Here is a 22,448-nt window from a genome sequence, read left to right on the forward strand (position 1 = left end):
ATAGAAAAACACTGAAGAGCAAAAGAACCTAGGAAAAGTTTTTACTGGTCCTAGTGGTTAATCAGAGACAAACGGCAAAAATGGAATTTTAAGAGTTAGTAGGTCAATGTGCTAAATTTTCGGGGTAACACATTCATCTGTCTTTTATGCAAGCATTGCCTAGTCTTTCACTGGATGGTGTTTCTTTTGGACATCTTACTATATGCAAAATTGAGAATTTCTGTTTCATTTCAAATGATGCTTTTTTTTTTTTTTTTTTTTTTTTTTTTTTTTTGAGTTCTTAGATCTAAGATTTACTTCTGAAATGCACAAGATATTATCACTTTTAATCACAAATCTTAATTAATTTCATGGCAAACTCTGAATGAATTACTGTTTTAAAAGAATGACCAAGGTCTCATCTACCTGAAGTAATAAATACTGTGATAATTAAAATACTGTCTGTTATCAAGAATTATATAAGCTGTGCAGAAACCACTATTTTCAGATGAAGCATATATCTCTTTAAAGGGAACAGTGGATATCAGTGTCCTTGCGTGACATAGTGTTTTCAGAGATGACTGATTTTTATATAACAGCTAATTTTTATTTAACAGCTCTTTAATTTCTTAAAGGCTGCACGTGTAGGGTAGAGTTGTTTTTGACATAAATAACCATCAGACTGTACATGGGAAATGGAATAATTCTGTCTGAAGAAAGATAAGCGTTTGCACATTTGTGAAAACAGATTTGTGTACTTGAAATATACTTGAAATATAGTAAGTACATAAAATTTACGTGGAAATTACGTCTTGTACATACATACTAATGCATTGTTCCTATGACAGAACTGCTTTTGTCAATGTGGCATTTGGTGCAAGGGGTTAACCCAAAGATAGCCCTACTGTAGCTGTAACTTCACTGACAGGGAATAGTATCTGGTTTTGGTTCTCTAGGCAAAATACAGTATAAGATTCTGTGAATTAATGACATGTCACATCTTTTCAAAGAACTATTGGTCATCTGTAGTTATATTGACTTTTTATTATTATTATTTTTCTTAATATCAGGCTGCTTGTGAAAGATAGAACTGGAATGACAGGGTTGGTAAACTTGTAAACATTTTTTAAAATGCTGTTAAATAATCCTAAGGAAAGTAGACTTTAAGGACTTTTTATTTCTTTTGAATGTGCTAGTCTTGATCTGCAGTAGTGTAAGCAGTAGGAGCATATTTGAAAATGAAATTGAGAGTACTTTCTGTTTGCCTAGTCCTGAAAATTGTTGTACTGTCTGTTAATAGAGGGTGACATCCATATCGTCCTGTCCTTCATTTGTAGAACTCTTTTTCTTTTCACTGACAAAACACACTTAGCCCTGCTGCAATAACTTAAAAAGCCCAAGGCTTTCCCTCCTTTTCCCTCACCCTCTTTGATGTGTGCCTTGCAAGCTAATTCTTTATTGTGAAGGTTATAGATTCTTTCTGTTTTGTTCTACACTGTGATGTATATCAGTGATAGCAGTTGCTTCTGGATGAGAACAATAAAGGGAGGAAACCAGCAGCTCATGAGCTTAGGGAAGCTTGTTGGTCATAATTTTAGGCTCTGGATAAGTGTTTAATATAGCTCTTAAAGACACACATGCACACACACATACAACTCTTTCACAAGTCCTGGAAAAAATGGTTCACAGGGGAAGAAAGAGTGTTAAGGCTGAAAGGACTGACAAAGACTGTAATTTTTCTCCTGTGAGATAATGGTTTGAAGCCAGCAGCAGATAAAAGATTGCCGTAAGAATGGCTTAATTCCCCATCTTGTAAAAGGATTAGATAATTCAGTCTCTTTATGGATTCCTTACTCTGGGAAATATATTTCCACTTTGGGTTCTCTTCAGAAATAGTTGCAGAGTGTACTTATTTAAATGCACAAAGACCTGCTTTCAGGCATTTTGAAAAGGCAAACAGCACACAGAAAAGATTATTTTGCAGGCTGTATCAATGTATAAATTTGCTCAGCAAGTGAATATTCTAGTTTTACCAGCCAAAAATATTATGGATATGAATTATGTATTGGTGATATGGCAACTTTCCACAGAAGTCTTTGAAGAATGACTGTAAAATAATGCTTTTAATTTGCAGAAAGAGAATGGACTACAACCAGAATCCATTTTTAACTGCAGCTTCTACGAATCTGCAGATCATTTGCTGTGTTTCAGTGTGCAACCACTAAGAAATAGTGTCCTTGAGTGCAAAAGTAAGGAACAGATTTTGATCCTTTTAGTATCAATGGAAATTGAGTTATTTTAGGTAAGGCTAAAGGCTTTAGGTACCTTAGATCAAAAAATCTGAATGCTATATATCTGACAAAAACAGAACTGGTGATAGTAACAACAGACTCCTGCCTGTGAGCTTTACACCACCAATTTAAAATACATTTAAAGGAATTACAAATCTCAGTTGGAGAACATGCTGAATTTGTTACTAAGTTTATTTTCCTACATTTTATTCAGAAATTTTGCTAAATACCTGTATTTATTCATGTGCTCTTAGAGTTTAATTTTGGAAATGTCTGCTTTCCTGGATAATGTTCTGCAGGATAATCCAATAGTCATCATGATTCATTTCTCTTCAATGCTGATGCTTCCTGTATTTTGGTCTATGCTGAAAACAGGAGCTATGACACTGATTTTTTAATATTACAAGGTGACATGTTGCAGAGCTTTCCCATTATTATTTGAAGCTTGAGAAGTGCCAGCCGCTTTCATAACTCACTGAATTCACAATCCTCTGTTATTTTCCCCATAGATCTAGGACATTTTTCTTCCGTAGTCTCTTGACTTGAAATTTGTATTAACTTCTTTCAAAACCTAATCTTCATTAGGAAGCTAGAGTATGTAGTTAAAACAGATGGAGAGTTTTACTAGCAGAAAAGTACTTTGCCTGTATATTGCTTAATAATATTTATTTAATAGAATATTGTCATTATATTAACTGGTACAGTCTATACCGGAGAATTGTTATTTATTATTTTTTTAATCCTCACCTGTTGATAAACTAAGAATTTTGCTGGCACAGTTCTGACATTTTTATTTTTGCAAAATACGTTAGTAGAACAAATGGAATCAGTCAGAAATTCCTGGCATTATATTTAGGTGCTGGTGAAGCATTGGATTTTACACCAGTATAACTGAGTGCAGAAATTGTAGAGACAGTAAGTCAGGGTACATGAGATCAGAATTTGGATCAGTATGTTTGGGAAGAAAGAATGAAAAAAGCTAACTATATTATAGGCAAGTCAGGACAGATGATTATGAAGTATTGTGGTGTTAAGGTTGCTAGGGAAAGGTGCAAGAAAACATTCGATGTAGCCTAAAAGCATGCGGGGGCTTTCAAGACTTTGCTTGTCTGATCACTGTTGCTATTAATGTCCCTGAAGTTATGAATATATATTTACTGTATTGAGATATTATATTTGCTTTATGGAAATTATAATTCAGTATTATGGTGTTATCAGAGATGTCAGATGAAAATCTGGTGTTTAAAATTACAGAAAAGAAGTAGATGACTTGAAGAAAATAAAAACCAAAAAGTCCTCAACTTGACTAAGATTTGCTTTGCTTACCAAAAAAAAAAAAAAAACCATCATCTTCCTTCCGTGAATAAGTTTGGGATATTCTTTAATCTTACAAAATGTATATTTATTTATTTATTTTGAGCCAAATTAATAACTACTTCCTAAAAAAAATTAACATAAAACACTGAAGAATTAGGATTTATTTTTTTTTTCAACAAGATAGTTATCCTGCTTTGAAGTAATTTAAGGAAAATTAGTGATTCAACAAAATAAAGTATCCTTAGTTTAGAGTCCAATGCAAACATGATGCTACATCTGTTTTTTTCAGAACTGACAACTTTTCTTTGTGATTGTAGCCTTAAAAGTGTACACTGATCTTGGGTGAATGTGAAAATGACTTTGCTTCTTTTTGCTGTAAGATTGTTTGCTGAACTTTCCCCTACTTCTCACAACGTTTTTCTAAACATTGTCAGCAGAGACTTCAGCAAAACAGATCAGGAATTTTCCAATGAAATGTGTGTTCTTTAGGAAATAATGATTCATAGAAACCAGAATATTTTACAGAAATTATCCTGGTTCAACAAAATTTAGCTGACACAGGGCAGAACAGAGAGAACAGCTAGAGCTGCAGTTCTCAGGCATGTAATTTCTCACTTCTTCCTTGGAGAGTGCCCTTTACCTTCTTAGAACCCCTCAAGGAACTTTTCTTTATTACTAAAAAAGCCAGAAGAAACATTTGTATTGTCTAGAAATAGCAGGATTTCAGGATTTCTTCCGAAGTGGAATTTCAAGGTTTCTGTTGTTCACCCCTAGAGGACATCAGAATTGGAGCCAATTAGTTCATCTCTAGTTTGGTATTTTAAAACAGAAAAAGTCTCATAATCATTTACCAGAATCTGAAGGTCAGCATGTACATCGTAATTTCAAAATGTTTGCCTGTAGTTGTTTGTTTGGGTATTATATAAGAGCTTTTCCAAAAATGCTAACCCTGCTTTTGTTTCATTTTATTTTCTTCTTATTTCTCTCTCTTTTTGGCACCTCAGTTTGTCAGAATAGTATTAATATAAATATAACCCCAGTTCTTCTGACTGTGAGCAAGCCACCACCCTCCTTTGAGGGTGAATACTGTTTAGTATTCAATTTAACACAGAAAAATTCCCAGATGACAACCTCTACCATAAACTAGCACAAGGCAATTTATAATGTACGTATTTTTAACTGGTAGTTTACACAAAACAGCAAATATTAAAGAGCATATATCTCAATATTCATGCATCAGAAACATTTCTGTTTTGTGTTCAGGATTTTTTTGTTCCTTCTTATTATACCCTGATGTCAGAAAGTACCTATGCTTGTGGTTAAGTGGTTTCAATTATTTCTATGAATCTGATCTTGGAAGTAATTTTTTTTTTTCTCATTCACTAATATTGAAAGAATGGTGATTACTGGTGAATATTTTTGCTGTAGCATCCTGCCAAAACAAGGAGTTTACTTCAATTTCTTTTGCTACTAATTTTAAGAATATCACATGACAATAGTGTTGATATAGAAGACAACCGTAGTATATGCTGACATTAGCAATTTAGTGTGCTAGAGGAATTTATTTTGCATCTATCTGTATGTGCACACTCAAATACAGACATACCTATAGCTGCTCTCCAAGAGAGACTTTGTTTTACCTGTTAAAAAGCAGTTTTCTTAGGCATAAATGCACAAATTTCATATTTGAAAATGCATGCCAACTTTAAGTCATGGAAGAAAAAAAATATTTCAGCTTCCTTAACTGTTTTCTCTTAGTTTTCTTTCCAAATTATAGTTTAATTCCAATGCCCTATTGTCTGGAAACTGCAGCTGATGGAGGACTACTGCATAGTTTTAGGGAAGGTACAAGTGGAGAAATCACAGGTTCTCTAGTATTATCCTCTCCTTCCCTCTCCACTAATCCCATACTTTATTAGTTACACATTATAATTAGTAATTTTAGAATGCTGTTAGATAGATTTTGGATTCAAATAAGGAATTGTTTTGTTGTGTCATCTCGTCTCTTTCTTTTCAGCTTCTAAGTGGGGTCATCAATCTAACTAGTCATCTCACATCTTTCTAAAGCAGCAATTACCATAATGTCAAGAAGCTGTCCTTTTAATGTCTCATGTACGTTGGATATTGATGGGTATGAGGGAGATATGAAAACAAGACCACAAATTCTGTCGCATAAAAAGAATGGGGAAGTATGATGACAGCTGATTACAATAAGGAAGAACAATAAACTCATCTGGACTTTGGATACTGTCAACTTTTATTTCTTGTCAAATACAAGTTGTGGGAAGGACTAGCTTTCAGATAGTAGTGATATGTTTCACCATATATTCTGCTTAAGTAAAATCAGTTGGATTAGAAGACAAGATCGCTAGAAAATATGTCTGAGTGAACATATTAGTGTGAATAGTGAACTCTGTTAGAAAAAGTAGATGTCATTTCAAAGATTTGCGTATTGCAGAGATCAAATCTTCCTCTCACAGGGACCCTACTTCTTTATAGCCAGAATTCAAATTATGTAAGTAGCTCCACGTGTAATGCTTTTGGCATAATGAAGTAGCATGTATTACACTATTAAAAGAACTTACAGGTAGATTTTAGAAAGTAAAAGGAAGGTGATCTGGGTTTTTCAAAGTTGTCATGAGGCAAAGGATCCACTTAATTGTATGTAATTTCATGAATAAAATTAGAATCTTTTAAATAGTTAATGTCTGATTTCTTGGGGGGGGGGGGAGGGCAGGGATATTTATGAAATCTCATAATGGGAATGAATTACAAAATCTGTAGAATTCTGAAGGGATAAATGAAGCAGCTCCTACCTACTTCTAGAGATAATCTTTTGGGAGTGCAATATAAGCAGAGAAAGTTGGATTAATTTTCCTTTTAATTAAGCACAGATAAATTATCAGAATTGTTGCAGACAAGTGTGCATTGCTTCTGTTTCCTATGATTCCATGTATATCCTTATACACTTGAATACATGCTTGCAATATTTATGTGTCTGTATGTAATGCAGGTCAGTTTTAATGCAAATGCAAATGATGTGATTTTTGAGGTCTTTATCCCTTACATGGTTATTTCATTTGGAGTTTTTCTCCCTGTTTGAATATCTTTATGGTAATAGTGCAAACCTACTTGTTTCTGTTTTACTGTTGTCTTTAGAAGAGCCTGCTTTATAAGTTAAGTTTTTAAAGAATTGGCAAGTAGAGCATTACAAACCAGCTATAAGGGATTCATAGAATTCATTTTCAAAATTGGGTTTACAACTTCTAAGTTTTATCTTTTTGTTGCCTTAAGGAGTTTTGAGTTCTATGGAACTGCTTCCTCAGGTAAGAGTCATTATGAATTTATACTGAGTTTTCTGTCCTAAAAGGACAGAAACTTAATTATTGGGGAGAAAAAAATATTTAGAATATAAGTTAGATAAATGTGCAAGTCATAAAATGTGAAATTCGGATAGGGCAAATATGGAGATTCTGTTTGGTTTCAAAGGTTAATTCAAAGACTCATGTAAAGCAGATGCAGAGAGTGAGAATACAGAGTGAAAGGAACTTCTTTTAAGAGATGAGTTATTTCTTTCCCCAAGGTTTTACTTCAGTGCATTCTTATAATTCCTGGGCTCTGCAAAACTGGCTTGCATTTTTCTTATTCTTTTCATGTCTGAATAAATTCAACTTAAAATAAATTTTATGTAAATGGCAGTTATATTGTGTTAAGCACTATAGACCATCTCTTCAGAGTAAAATCTGTATTCAGGATTCATAGGAACCTGAAGAAGTATGGTGGGACTCTTGGGATACTCATTTGAAAAACAACAGATTTATTTTTGTAAATTACTGCCAAGGCACTGCAGTCAGCCGATGCAGGAGGAAAGCATGAAGACGATACCTTCAATAAAGTCTGGATTTTTCTTTTAAAAGGGAGGAAATACTCTTGTGTGTATTTACTTGTAGTGGGTTAACTTTGGCTAAGAGCCCACTCAGCTGCTTGTTCACTCATTGCCTTCACCAGGAAAGGGGCAGAAATTCTGGTGAAAAAGCTTGTGGGTTGAGATTAAGACAGGGAGATTGCTTACTAGTTACTGTCGTGGGCAAAACAAATTTAACCTGGGGAAAATTAATTGAATTTATTGCCAATTGAAATTGACTCGGCTAAAGAGAAACAAGAATAGTAATATTACAATCACACCTTTCCTCCCCCTTTTCCCAGGTTCAACTTCACTTCTTCATTCCAGACTCCTCTACTCCCATCCACCAGCAGTGTAGGGGAAATGGGGGTTGTGGTCAATCTGTAACAGTTTCTCTGTGCTGCTTCGTTGTGGCTCTCCATGGGCCATGATTGCTTCAGGAAATATCCACCTGCTCCCATGTAGGTCCTCCACAGTCTGCAATGGATGCTGGCTCTGGCATGGTCTTCACACCAAGCTTGGGGAAATATTTGCTCCAGTGTTTTGAGCACCTCCTTCTCTTACTGTGATGTTCCTACTGCTCTTTCCCACGCCTTCCCTCTTCCTCTACCTGTCTCGCATATCTTCCTCTTTCTTAAATGCATTTTCTCAGAGGTGCCACTGTCTTGGCTTTCAGGCTTAGCTTTGTCCTGTGGTGGGTCCACTGGAGCCAGCTAGAACCATCTGTGTCCTGCACGGAGCAGCCCCTGGCATCTTCTCACTGAGGACAACCCTGCCGCCACCCTGCTGCTAACTCATCGACACAGACACTCAGTACAATCTTGTCCAGTTCAAATATTTTTGAACGTAGTGAAGGATGCTTGCAGAGTTTCATATATATGTGATACCACTGAAAATCCATTGTTGTTAAAATGAGTCTTGTATAAATATGCAAGGTAGGATTTAGTTGACTGTTTTGTAGAGTCAGGTTTTGGCTATTAAACAATCTGGAATGATATGATTGGACCATGGATGCTGACTTCTCAGCAAAGCCACTCTTTTAATTAGGTCAGTGGTGTTGAGAGGTATGTAGTCAGTTAACATTCTTATGTGTCTTATCTATGGAATGTGATTGCATATGTTTTTGTTCTGTTTTTCCACAATTTAGATTGCAAGGAGATAATATGGCAGAAAGGCCAGAAGATGTCTCCATGGTATCTCAAACATCTGAGCCAGCAATGTCAGACTCTGATGGTGAGTTATATAAATACTTGGTGCCCATCAAAAAAACCCACCCCACTATCTTGAATTTAAGAGTAAATTTTATGTCTGTAAAAGAAGATTAAACATTTCCAGAGGGTGTTCCTGGGCACATGAACTCAATCATTTACATTTAAATATGTTAGAAGAGTCCATGACATGTTCTTGGCTGTGGCCGATTAGCACCACAAAAGAAGGCGTATTTGGGGTCAGTATTCATCCTTAGCAGACAGTTTGTATGTTAGCACAGTATTTTGGATGTGACATAGCTTAATAACATAAACATGGGCTGTTCCTTGCCATCTGGCCTCTGTGATGAAGAATGGTCTTTGGAATATTTAATTTAATAGTACAAATACAGCCACAGGATTCAAACAATATATAGGAAAAATAAATAATTTCTCCTCCGCTTTTAAACTAAGTATCAGAAATGCCTCTCTGATCTCTCAGAGCACCACTGACAATTAAAAAATCAATATAAAGGAGTTTATACAAAAACTCTGAAGTACAATTTTTCTCCTTATATCAACATAAGTATATGTTGTGGTAATTTGCAGTCAGGACACAGCCCTATTTCAATTTCTGCTCTGGTTGTTGAACAGAACACCTGAAATCTAATGGAAAAAGCACTTCCTAAGGGCTATCTTGTCAGAGAATGCCCTGCTTTCTTATAAAAGATTAAGTTGATGAAGATTAACTTTATCTTGTCACTGGAAATGGAGACAGAAAGGAATAGATGTTTGGACAGAGATTCTGCAAAGATAAATCTTTCAATCAATTCCTGTACTCCTGGGCAGGACCAGCTGAGTCCATTAATTGAAAGATTTGATTTACAGTTTAGTCTTCAGCAGCTGCAGACATGTTAGCCATGTTGATTAATTAATGCAAAACAAATCATAACTAAGGTTTTTTATTATTATTTTATTTTTAATCGTCCTACTAAATGTCTGCTATTTAATGCTATTAGGTAAGACATCAACCTGACATTTTGTTCATTTACCACATTTGTAAAGCAACATATGTCAACATTAGTAACTAGTGTGTCTTTAAAGATTAAAGGCTTAATGCAGTTATGCCATTTGTTTTTCCTGTCCTCTGCCACTGATGACTTTATAAATATATATATAGAGAGAGGGAATAAAAATCTCAAAATATTAAGTTCTTACAAGTTAGATGAGGATTATCAACAAGAAAGACAGATTAATGACTGCACTTAAACCCTTTGAAAGGAAAGCAAAATTCTTACTTTATTTGAATAATCCCAAGAAAGGGAAATGGTGCTGGCTTGTTTGGGATAGATTATGGCATATGCAGAATTGAATACGAAACAATTTGTTTTGAACAGGTCTCTGCCTTCCTCTTCCCTTCCTGTGTACCCTTGTTCTTGTAGAAGAATTATACCTAATCTGCCATCACTCCCTGAAACTGTAGGCTCATTTGTATTTACTGGGAGCAGAAAGTCAGTAAAATTTGCCACCTGTTGCTAGGTGGCAAAGGCACCAGGATGAAGGAAGGTGTTCAAAGATGCTGTTAGATACGTCTAACAAAGCAAATGAATATTTTGTGGTTGCATAGTGTGGACCACAGTAGTGCTATAGCCATCTAACTTAACCACTTAATATATCTCTGAATACTCTGTAGTCAGTATGGTAATAGTAAAGAGGAAGAACATTTTCACTTAAAGAAAAGGTAGATGAGGCAACAAGATTCATGTTATAACCATGTCTGTTTCATGTCTGTGAATATACATGAACCCATTAGCTATATAGCTAGAAAATAGCACAGCTTCTAGGGCAGAAAGACTGAGGTCAACAGTAAGGTACTACCAAATTTCTGTCAAGAGGGTCTCTCAGAAATGTTCAGCCTTTCAAAGTATATTTTTTCCTAAGATGTTGGCTAGTATTAATTTTTGATAAAACAAACAAAAACAGATCCGTGTTTTGCAAGCAGGCACAGAATACAAACAGGTGCAAAACTCAGGCAGCTGCCCATTCCATCTTTCCTATAAATGCAGTACACTACTTGTTTTCTGTGTATTTAATATTTATTTCCAATAAATAAATATTTATTTCCAATAAATATTATGTATGTGAAGAAGATGATAAAAGAGACTTTTAAAGATATTGTTAGAAAACCCTAAATAACCAAAGCATCCAGTTGCACTTTAAATTTTAGTTATGTCTTCTTAAGAATGTATTATATCATTAAAAAAAAAAAAAAAAGATTAACAGGTTTTGGTTCCCAAGTTTATTAGAGTTTATTTTCTACTCTTGCTTATCTGTACCAATGACCTCACTGAGAGAAAACTATAAATTGCAAAGTGCTGATGTAAACCATTCTTTCAGGATTATGCAAGCAAGGTGCTAATGCATAGTATAGTTGAGGCAGTTTTCCTTGATGGGTTAGTGAGAAATTGTTAAATTGTTTGATCTGGAGCATCTCTCTTGTGGATTTCAGATGAACCAGGTTCAGAAGTAATTGGCTGCACATCTGATCTAACAGCTCTTATACGTAAGCCTTATTAAAGCAATTCCACCTAATAAAGTCAATGCAATAGACTATATAAGAAGATCACCTGCAACATCAGGCACAATACTGACTCAACTGACAATCTGGACCTGACTCTAATTAACCACTGCACTGATTTCCCTCTAGTGCAATCCTGCTGAATTGAGCAGAGTTGTGTCTGATCTAAGCAGTAAAAATGAGAGACAGGAATCAGGTCTTGAGATTGGACAGCACAAGATGCTCTAATGCTGCTGTTTCTTTTTATTGTGTAATGATACCCATCAAAACTGTTTCTCTTTCCCATTGGACCATTTCACAGAAAATAACTAAGGGAAGAATTCAATAGCTAGGCTCCTGATTTTTATTAGTAGAGGCAACTTTTGTGACTGCACTGTAAACTTCCTGTGTAGATAACAGTACAAGTCCAGTCTCATGGATCAGTCCTCCAGCAAGTCCTCCTCTTGTTCTATACAGATAGGGCTGAGGTTTTAAAAGATAGACACTGCAACAGGACTGATCTGGTAAAAGTTTGTGTCTGTCAGCCTCTATATTCTTCTCAGTGTGGGGGTAGTGTACAGGTCATATAAAAATGTGTATTTTTATAAACTTATATAAAGAGATAGTATCAGTAAAAGCATGTGTTCATTTATTCCCAGTTGCCTATAAGTACTGTAGGATCTTGTTTCACTTGTTTCAGTCTCTTTTGCTGGCAAGTACAATACCCTTGGAGTGAGAGCCATGATGTGAGGCAGGAAAGAAATTGCAAATAAGATCTTTGCAGTCAGTGCATTCTTGTAGAAGGTTTAAAATACAATACCTCATTAGGGAGTAAACTCAGAATGTCGGGTGAATGTAAAGCATAGACCTTTAAACTTTTAAAACTGCCTAGCATATCTGAAAAAAGCTGTTTGCAACCTGAGCTACTTTTCAATGCAGTATGCAACACTACATATTTCTGAGGTGTGGACAAAGACTTGTTTTGTGGCTCTTCCTGGAACAATGTATTTGGACCGAAACTGATGGGTTATACTGTGCTATGCCATGGTATGCATTTCCTATTCCATTCTGTTGTTAGATCTACAGATTATGCTGTTATACATAATATTTTGTTTGCTAAATAAATTTTGCTAAGCAAATTTCACATCATACTTAATTCCCTATCAAACAAGAGTTACTGGTTTATATTAGTTGTAGTTAACCAGCTCACCTTTCCACCTGATACATGTGAAAATACAAGGATATGTAGCTTCAAAGTTTGTCTTTCCTTTAAAGTGACAATAAAATTTAAAGTTCAAAACAGGCATTTGGATGTGGGGGAAAGTTTGAAATAAGGAATATTCAATAGAAATAGGATTGTAATTAACACATAGAGTTCTATTCCAGAATGAACTACATGACTAAAGTAAAAAATTAAAAAGGATGAAAGTATTTGGGAATTAGGGTTGTGAACCAGACACAGCAGTGGCAAAAATGTGGCATCATCTCTAAAATCCTGAACAGTTCTCTGACCACTTCTCAACACTGCATCATTGTCACCTCTTCTTCCTCCACTTTCATTTGGTTACCACATTCATTGCAAATTATACTTATAAAAACTGAACTGTACTGAAATACAGCAGTATTGCAAATGCAATGAATGTGGTAACCACAGTTGCTGTATTTCAGTACAGTTCAGTTTTTATAAGAAGTATAATCTGAGATGTTTGACAAATTAGGGCACTTTAGAAACATAAGAACCTCCCTGCTAAGTGTCCTCTGAATAGCAGCAGAACTTAGGGAAGATCAGGGCATCTTGGTTTTTAGATGGTTTATGAACAGCATCAAATTGCCTACTGGACTGACAAGCAAACAGTGAAACTGCATAGCATGTTACTTGGAAATTGCTTTCTCTGACATAGGTAGGGGAGGTTCAGGCTGGATATTAGGAAAAGGTTCTTCACCAAGAGGGAGCTGGGGCACTGGAACAGGCTACCTGGGGCAGCGGTTATGGCACCGAGCCTGCCAAAGTTCAAGAAGTGTTTGGACAATGCTTTCAGACACATAGTCTAGTTTTTGTGTGGTCCTGTGTGAAGCCAAAGTTGGACTCAATGATCCTTGTGGGTTCCTTCCAACTCAGGATATTCTATGATTCTAGCTACATGTAAATAAACTGTCTTTTAAGTCATTACATATGTGACAGACAAAAAAAAAAAAAAAAAAAAACAAACCAAAACAAACCAAAAAATTCTAGATTGCTCAGCAAATTTTGTTTTTTTACAAATGTGACATTATGGGTAAAAATTATAGCCTGCATAGCCTTAAACGTTGCCTAAAATGACTGAAACTTCTTATTTCAAACATTTTAACTATATCCTAACTTGTTTAATTGAATCAATTACATTTGCTTTAATAGAGTTTATTAAAACTGAGGATCCACTACTCCATTGTGCAAAGGACAAACAGTTTTTAGTTTTAATAGAAAAATAATAACCTACAAAACATCTGGCAGCAGAAGGAAGTTTGCTTGTCACTCTGTTCATGTTAGAGATACAGTTTCTCATTTAATTAAGCTTATAAATTAAAATTAGTCATAAATTAAAATCCAATGAAGTGTTAACTGAAAAGTAGTACTTGTATGGTAGCTACATTTGCCTTCCCAGCAGTTAATGTATACATATTTTATTTTCAAAGTGACTACCAGTTAATTATTTAGTGTGATTTATGTTTCTTCTACCTCTGTGGAACAGCTCAAGTACCTGGGGTTGAAACACTTACGGAAGATATTGATGAATTTGAGAGTGCCTCTCAAGCGTCAGGATCTGTAAGTATCTTCCCTTATGGGAAATCCTGTAAGTTTTAAGAATAGTTTGGTAAAAATTAGACTGTACGTAAAGATTAAAGTTTTGCTTGCCAGCAATGTCATCCTAAACAAGAAAAGCTTAATTTGCCTATCCCTTCTGAATATTCAGTTCTATGGAAGTTTTATTTTTTTTCATTCCAGGAATGGTGATATTTAGAAATCTATTGTTGTCATTTCATGGGAACACATACTGTATTGGCCTAACTTATATAGCTTCCATTGAAAGCTCAGTCATTATAAACTATGTCTGTACATCCTTAAATATTTCTTTAATGGTTAAATATCCATTTTAAGAGTTTTATAATATACAATATTACAAAATGGACAGAACAAAATCATTTAAATTTTAAATTTTATTATGAAATTTGATATAACATCTCAACTATAATTCAGGTTTTCAGTAATGTTTACTTGGAAACTGATAAAGATATGTCTATTTAAACTGTGTTTTTTTAAAAAAATAATGCAGTATTATGTGTGGTGATATTTTCATCAGTTCTCTTATCTTAAAATTTAACAATTTTTGACAATTTATATAATAAGAACTTTGGAGCTAGTTGTATTGCATCGTAAATTTGAATACAAGTTAAAGAAGGGCTTGCTTTTTTTTTTTTTTTTCCCCTCACGCAAATTATTTGAAAAGACAGTAGTTATTTGTTTTTACAAACTTTCAGACAGATGTAAGAGGAAACATTAATTTCTGTCCACTCATAGCAATCCTGTTTATAGCACAGGATTGGTAAGATGAGTGAGTATTTTTTGGCAAAGTTTTTGTTAAATATTTGTTGGGCAGTATTAAAGAAAAAAGGAAAATGACAATGCAGACTGATCCTGCAGTCTTTCAGGCAGCTAACTGCTAGTAAAGCTAAAAATACTAAACAATCAAAAATCTATAATACACTTAGTATATTTCAAATCAGAGTTATCAAAGCAGTTGGCAGATAGAGAATTCCTGTTTAATTCCTAAAGATCTTTGAGAACATGGACTGCCAGAAGCTCACAGAGCATTTGTGGATATTGGACAAAGGGAATGAGGAGCAGAACTTCAGTAGCCATTGCTTTCAGCTTCTCACTCAAGCCTCCTTTCTACTTCTCTTCACAGTAGTGAACAGAGAGGTGTAATAAATTTTGCAGCACTTTCTTATGTTTTTTACACAATTTTCTTACCGGTTTGGACCCATGGCTACCAGCTTTGATTTTTCAGTTCCACAGACATGTGCATAGGAAAAAAGGAACAGATAAATTGAATTACATGGAAAAATAAAAATAATAAGGAAAATTAAAGATCCTTATATTTCTTAGCAAAATCTTGCTATGTGTACACAAGTTTATAAACAGACATATAATTTGTACATCTATCATTTAATGCTTGTTCTAGGCATAGATACTTGTACTGGGCTCCCCAATAGAAGAGGGACATAGAACTACCAGAGCAAGACCAGAGGAGGGCTACTAAAATGATTAGAGGACTGAGCACCTGTCATACTAGGACAGGCTGAGAGATCTGGGCCTTGAAAAGAGAAGGCTGAGGGGAGGCATCATCAGTGTGTATAAATATCTGAGGGGAGGGTATCAAGAGGATGGAGCCGGTCTCTTCTTTTCAGTTGTGCCCAGAAACAGAATCAGAGGCAACAGGCACAAACTGAAACACAGGAGGTTCTGGATGAATATGAGGGGGCACTTCTGTACTGTGAGGGTGACAGAGCATTGGAACAGGTTGTCCAGAGAGGTTGTGGAGTCTCCTTCTCTGGAGATATTCAAAATCTGCATGGATGCCATCCTGTGCAACATCCTCTAGGTGATCCTGCTTGGCAGGGGGGTTGGACTAGGTCATCTTCAGATGTCCCTTCCAACCTTGGCCATTCTGTGATAAAGTTGCCTAAAATAGTAGATTGCCAGAGGCGGTGAAGTTGACTGGACTAAATCCCTGAAACCCACTACGTGACTGCTGTTACTGCCTCTGCTGCAAAAAGAAGTCAAGACCAGAAGTTGCAGCTATTGCTCTGCCGACCCAACCTCTTCCTGAGGGCAAGGGCAACTAGCTTCCCTTTCCTGAGCTCTTGGAAAGGGTTGAAACACTTACGGAAGTAAGTGTCTCCTTTGCTTCTGTTACTAAGGACCAATAAGCCAGTAACTCTTAGTTCATCTGCTTTTGGCTCTTGTGTTTTGCATCTTTAAGCTATTGTGATTAGCTTAAATCATACTGATTATCAGTGTGATTAGCTGATTATATACTTTTCTCTCTTTAAAATGACTGTTATGCAACATAAGATTCAGCTGTCAAACACTGGATGTTTGCCTATATCTTCTCAAAAAAATAATAAAAAAAAAAAAATAAAATCCAACTGCTGTTGCATTTTAAGGCTCTGAAGGAGTAATATTTTGTTCTGTGGTCCCTTAATAACTTCCAGTGAGACTTATTTTGTGACAATCTTCATATACAAAATATAGAGATTGAACTGAGGTTCCCCTTAGGGAAACTATGAAGATTGCATTCATGCAATGAATTCTCACAAATTCTTTAAAAGAATAAGAATTACGCCTGAAGAGGGCCTCAGAATTAATACCAAAATACATTCTTATGACTATACTTGATTTTCAGATATTATATGAGATATGAGTTACAAGATAAGGAAGAAGTAGAATAAATATGATGTTGATCAGACACTTCTCATAAATTGAACAAATTGGTTCATGACATTCACTCAAATGTGCACATTACCTCTAAAAATTCCTGATCTAGGTGAAGATATTCCATATTTAATACTGGTACTGTGTCCCACTATGAGTCTTTTGCTAGTTAAACTGGTCATTATCATAAATTTCTCTCTACACATGTATACTTGACTAATCTTTAAATGTGACTTTACCTTCAGAGAAGTGTTTTGAGAAAAGTTGTGGGACAAAGCTGCAAGAATTATGGAAGAGTATTTTTAGAAAGTCTTCAGAAAAAAAGCTATACAGGTTATATTTTTCATGTTCAGTATACAAGTCCACACATAAGATCATGTGGAGGCTAATGCAGCCTGGATGCCAATAATATGAAGAGACATGCAACATCTATGCCTATAACATTGCTCAGTGTAATTTATACTATGATTGCATTATGATGTTGTAACGTGTATTTTTGGTATTACGTGTCTGGAGAGACTGGAAATTTTTGTAATTAGACCTTTTCCCTTTAGTCTTTTTAACAGAATCTTTTGCTAAGCTTTATTTTTCTCAAAGAGAGTTGATATTTGAAAATCAGTTTGAAGTATTTACAGGAATCAGCACTCTTCCCAAGGGTTTTGCAAGGACTCAAAGTGGAATCAAGCATTCAGAATGTCCTTAGAGATTGTGGTTTACTGAAGGACTCTTTTCTTTTTTTTTTTCTTGACAAATATTTAGTTTAATAAAAAGTGTTAGGCAAGATGCAAAGTTTTTTTTTTGTTGTTTTTTTTTTTTTTTTTTTTGTCTTATTCTACTTTATATTTGTATAAACAAGTCTTATAAATATTTGGCTAGAAATCTTCCAGAAAACACTGAACGGAAACACTAGGGAAAAGTTTGGTTGGCTGGAATTCTGACAGTAATGGAAAAGTAAGGTATCTGGGGAATCAACTAAATTTACAGTAACTAACAGAAAGAATCAGGGCAGATGCAGTGGGCAATTCACACTGAGTAGCCTTTGCCTTCACTCTGAGTTGCTTCTTTTGCCAACTGAATGTAACAGGACTCATACTTACTGTTTTTATTCATGTGAACCTTTGCATTCACTTATCTTTCCTGTCATATACACATGAAAAGGTGTATTTTTCTTTGCAAATTATCCATGTAAGGCAAACCAATCCAAGTATAACAAAAAGAGGGTTGTGGGGTAGGGGGAAGAAAAGTTGTTCAACTGCAAAAGGCATTTTTACATGAGAATGCCTTGGGTTTTTGCTCTTTATTACTGTGGGAAAAAAACACTCTAATAAATTGTTTTATAGAGGTGTTCTGATTTAAATATATTCTGTCTTGTTTTCTCTACTCCTTTGGAACTTCTCTGTTGCTTTCCCAGATGGAATACACACAGGATTTTCTTTGATAAATACAGAAATTCCTTAATTGGGAATTCAGTTTGTGAAATGATTTGAGGCTTCACACACAAAGAAAAAATAAACTTTTAATTCATGGTATTAGTACATGTTGAATACAGCTATATTCCAGTGATGTGTAATTTTAATTGTAATTGATAGAAACTTTCTTAGGCTTTCCCTCATTTTCTCTTGGAACAATACTGGGAAGTAACAATATTTGTACAAGTTTCACTATAACCAACAATTTTAGATCACCTAAGCTTCTGTATTTAACTAAATGTCATTTGCTGGATTGGGGTCACTGTTTAGCAATTAGAAGGTAAGCCATTAAAATAAGTATTTTAAGATTCCTATGACATCTGGCATAACAGCAGTGTGATTCTGAGGTAGCATGAATTATAAAGGTCATATTTATATATTACATATCCAGAATTAGTATTTTCTTCCTTCCTTCCTTCCTTCTTTTCTTTTCTTTTCTTTTCTTTTCTTTTCTTTTCTTTTCTTTTCTTTTCTTTTCTTTTCTTTTCTTTTCTTTTCTTTTCTTTTCTTTTCTTTTCTTTTCTTTTCTTTTCTTTTCTTTTCTTTTCTTTTCTTTTCTTTTCTTTTCTTTTCTTTTCTTTTCTTTTTTCTCTTCTCTTCTCTTCTCTTCTCTTCTCTTCTCTTCTCTTCTCTTCTCTTCTCTTCTCTTCTCTTCTCTTCTCTTCTCTTCTCTTCTCTTCTCTTCTCTTCTCTTCTCTTCTCTTCTCTTCTCTTCTCTTCTCTTCTCTTTCTTTTTCAAATCCAAATTCACTTTTGTAAGTATGTGGAAATTCAGCATATTTAAAATTAAATGCTTTGAATTTTTTTGGTGTAGAAATAATCGTTATGAAACAAGTTTCATAAAACAGATATGGCATTTTGAGTGCACAGTTGCAAAGCAATAATTTCTTACTTAAAATATTCTCTTTTGCTTTGGAAAGCACCTGAAGTGCTTTCTCACTTCTTATCTCCTCGTATTCTACTTGCTGACATCATTTTGGTTATTGCAAAACCTAGCTCCCCAGGTACTGGCCCAATCCTTGTGACACATGGCATGGCTGCCCAGTGTCCCTGCGGAGACTTCAGCCCTTTTCTATAAGGACAGCTGGTGGAAAGACCTGGCCCCTCACAGGTTCAGTTCCATTAGCCCCACTGGTAGGCATTGCATGGGGCACATGGTTGGCACTTCCAATGATATCTTTCTTGTTGTAGACAGAATGGTAAATGTGTTCTGGACTGAAAATGCTCATAATATAAAATATTTGATCTTCTAACATGTAATTTTAAAATGAAAGAATTTTCTGAACTTAAAAAAAAAATAAAAAAAAATGTATGAATGCCCTGTTTTACCTGTCTAAAACTTTGGTATCTTTGGTGTGACAAATTCAAAATTATTAGTCCAAATAACAGTAAGTAAAACAGGACTGAAACTTAGAAAAAAATTATTGTAGTTATATTTCAAAAACTGAAACAAATGTTATTACCAGGTGCCTATGTATTTCCTCCTCTCTTGCCTGTAAACAGAAAACCTATGTGTAAGTTAACCTGAACTACCATTTTTCTAGTGTAAGGTTTAGTGTAAAATATTCTGGCTGGCTGCCATGGGAAGCAGAAAGCTTATAATTTCAATTACACGGCATTTCAAATAGAACAGCCCCTAATGTGGGAGATGGGATTAGAGGTGGCTGCCAATATTGCATCTGAGCTCTGAGGAGCTTTATTATTTTTACAGTACCTAAAAAAGCATGTTGAGAAGCTCACATCCAGTGCTTGAACAGATAGTAGTAGCTGAAAGATTTAAAACTTTGGTGAACTCTTACAAAATTATGAATGTTGTGTGATTAACCTTCAAACAAAATATTGCATAAAAGCTCCACAGCTTGAATAACAATCGTCCTTGCCAGCTTCTTGGTCAGATGGAAAGGACACTTGCAAACAAATTGTTGAATAAGTGGAATTTTTTGCACTGGGAGGAACCTCTGTTAAATATTTCTGTTTAAGACATTCAAGCCATTCAACAAAGAAATAGTGGATTATACAAGAAAATTAAGTGTGGTGGTCTTTTTTACAATATTATTTCCTGAAGTTACCAATAAAATTTGCACTTGAATAGCAAAACTATGTAGAATATATAATTTTATATAGAATAAAAGTTCAATCAAAATGTGTAACATATATACAACTTGTGGGGAACTCAGGATTGAATTAGATTTCACCTCCTTTTTATTGTGATTAACTATCTGTATTTTTGGTGTGAATATGCAATTCATCATTAAAAGGTAATCTTTAAAAATGAGGAAGCACTGTCTCTTGTGGGGTGAGGACTCTCCCTGCACCTGAAAAGAGAATGTGTGTTTGTACATGGTCGTGCCTGTTGAGTACCTGGACATTTTAATTTGAAGTAGGCCCAAATGACATAGAAAAATATCATTGCATTGTTTCATAATACTTTTTTATGGTCAGCAGGAGGGGGTAGTTTGTTTTCTAACAGGTATTTAATTTCCAGATGATGTAGGTAGTTTGGAGGCCTTCCTCTTGGCCTCAGATATTCCGAAATGTTGCACATCTGCAGAAATCCCAGGGCATCTGTGGGTATTACAGGCCAGCCCATGTTGTTTCAGCTCAAGATCAAGACATTCACATTTGCACTGTTTGTGTTTTTTTTTTTTTTTTTTTTTTTCTAGGGATAAAAGCTATATAATGTATGCCATCAAAATGACATTTTGCTGCAGATTGAAGTACTTATAATGGTCTTGAAAAACTTTCTTATTCTTATGACATCCTTAATAGTATTTGTGTACCACCATGACTTTCCCAGTAAGCTACAGTATTTTTCAGAAGTTCAGGGAACCAGTGATGAGAGACATTGCCTTTGGCTTTATCTTTTGTAATTTATGTTTTAGGAGTAATTTTGCTAAGTAATCTAAGTAAAGAATACACTAATGAATATATTGTTTGTGAAGAAATAATGATGTTATGTAAAGAAAACCAATTAAGAAATGGATGCATAGTTGACCTTAAAAGTTAACAAATATATCCCAAGGGTTTTGAACATATTTCTGGTGCAAAGAGACATCGTCTTACCTTCAAAGTTTGAAGGTGACATGAACAGGGCCCAGAGCTGTTTTTACAAGTTGAAAAGGCAAGGATGTCTTTCAGGAATATCCTCATATTTAGATTTAAAATCTTGTTAATATGAATAGGCCATTTATAAATTTTGTGCTAATATTTATAAAGCTTAATGAGCTATCAAGGGCAATTGCAGTTTGGAAGATACTGAAGGCATTGAAAAGGACTACTTGTATACATATACTTTATGCATACATACTAAATTTTTCAACCACTTTCAGTCTACTGTCATTATCATTAAAGTCTGAGGTAACCAAATTGATTGTTTTATCTCTGCTGTACCTGGCCAGTAGACAAAGGACACTTTTCAGTAAAGTGGAATAAGAAGATTGAAATAAATGACTTGCAAGTCTGAATCTCTCTTAAATGAGATATCTGAACTGCTGCCATTCATCCAGTGGAGAGAAATGGTAACACTGAATTCTGCTGTAGCTGTGTAAATTCATTTCTTCTTGTTAAAGCATTTGAACTGACATGCTTTCAGAGCTTCCTTATTAACATCCCTTGCTTTCAGCTTGTGCTTATCCTTTAGGAATAAGGCTGTTACATAAATTGCTGGAGAAACAGAGAAATCTTGTCTGTGTTTATGTATTATGCACTTAAATGCATAATCTCAAAATATTAAAAGATATTTTTCATGTTAAGTTTTTTTTTTTTTTTTTTTTTTTTAATATACATATATATATGTATATAACAAATTACTTGAGCCTGCCTCCAAAAGGAATGAAATATTGTTTCTTATAGCCCTGAAATATCTAGCATCATTGAAGGAGCAAAAAACTCATTACACTGCAGTTTTAATGTCATAATAAACTCTATTTTTTTTTCAGATTTTCCAAATCATTATTTTCTATTGAGTGTTTAATTCTAAGGCAATATAAGCACATCATTTTCCATTAAATTAAATTGCTACTATTCAATATCTCATGTTCTATAACTAGTATTAGAATATTATTCTGGTCTTTTGAAATGCTATTCTGAGACAAAATGTTGTCAACTTATGATAGTACATACTACAAAAAATATGCACAGTTTATCTAGTTATAAGAAGATGTATAACTATATCTAGTTATAACAAAAATTATACAAGATTTTAAAATCTGAATAGAAGCATGCAAAATATTGCTGATGTTTGATAATGGTTTAGTGGTTGATATCTGTGG

General features: G+C 34.6%; 1 protein-coding gene across 4 annotated transcripts in view; it reads left to right on the top strand.

The window, feature by feature from the left end:
* Positions 1–22,448, top strand: part of LOC311433186 (uncharacterized protein C8orf34 homolog) — a 170,267-nt gene that overhangs the window by 124,381 nt on the left and 23,438 nt on the right. For all 4 annotated transcript variants that reach the window (XM_084512074.1, XM_084512075.1, XM_084512073.1 and 1 more), the window contains 2 exons: positions 8,639–8,724; positions 13,965–14,038. In XM_084512074.1, the coding sequence (XP_084368200.1) occupies positions 8,639–8,724; positions 13,965–14,038 (160 nt within the window). The remainder of the gene's footprint in view (positions 1–8,638; positions 8,725–13,964; positions 14,039–22,448) is intronic.

The sequence above is a fragment of the Aythya ferina genome (genome assembly GCF_964211825.1).
Source record: "Aythya ferina genome assembly, chromosome: 2".
In the NCBI taxonomy this organism is placed as follows: domain Eukaryota; kingdom Metazoa; phylum Chordata; class Aves; order Anseriformes; family Anatidae; genus Aythya; species Aythya ferina.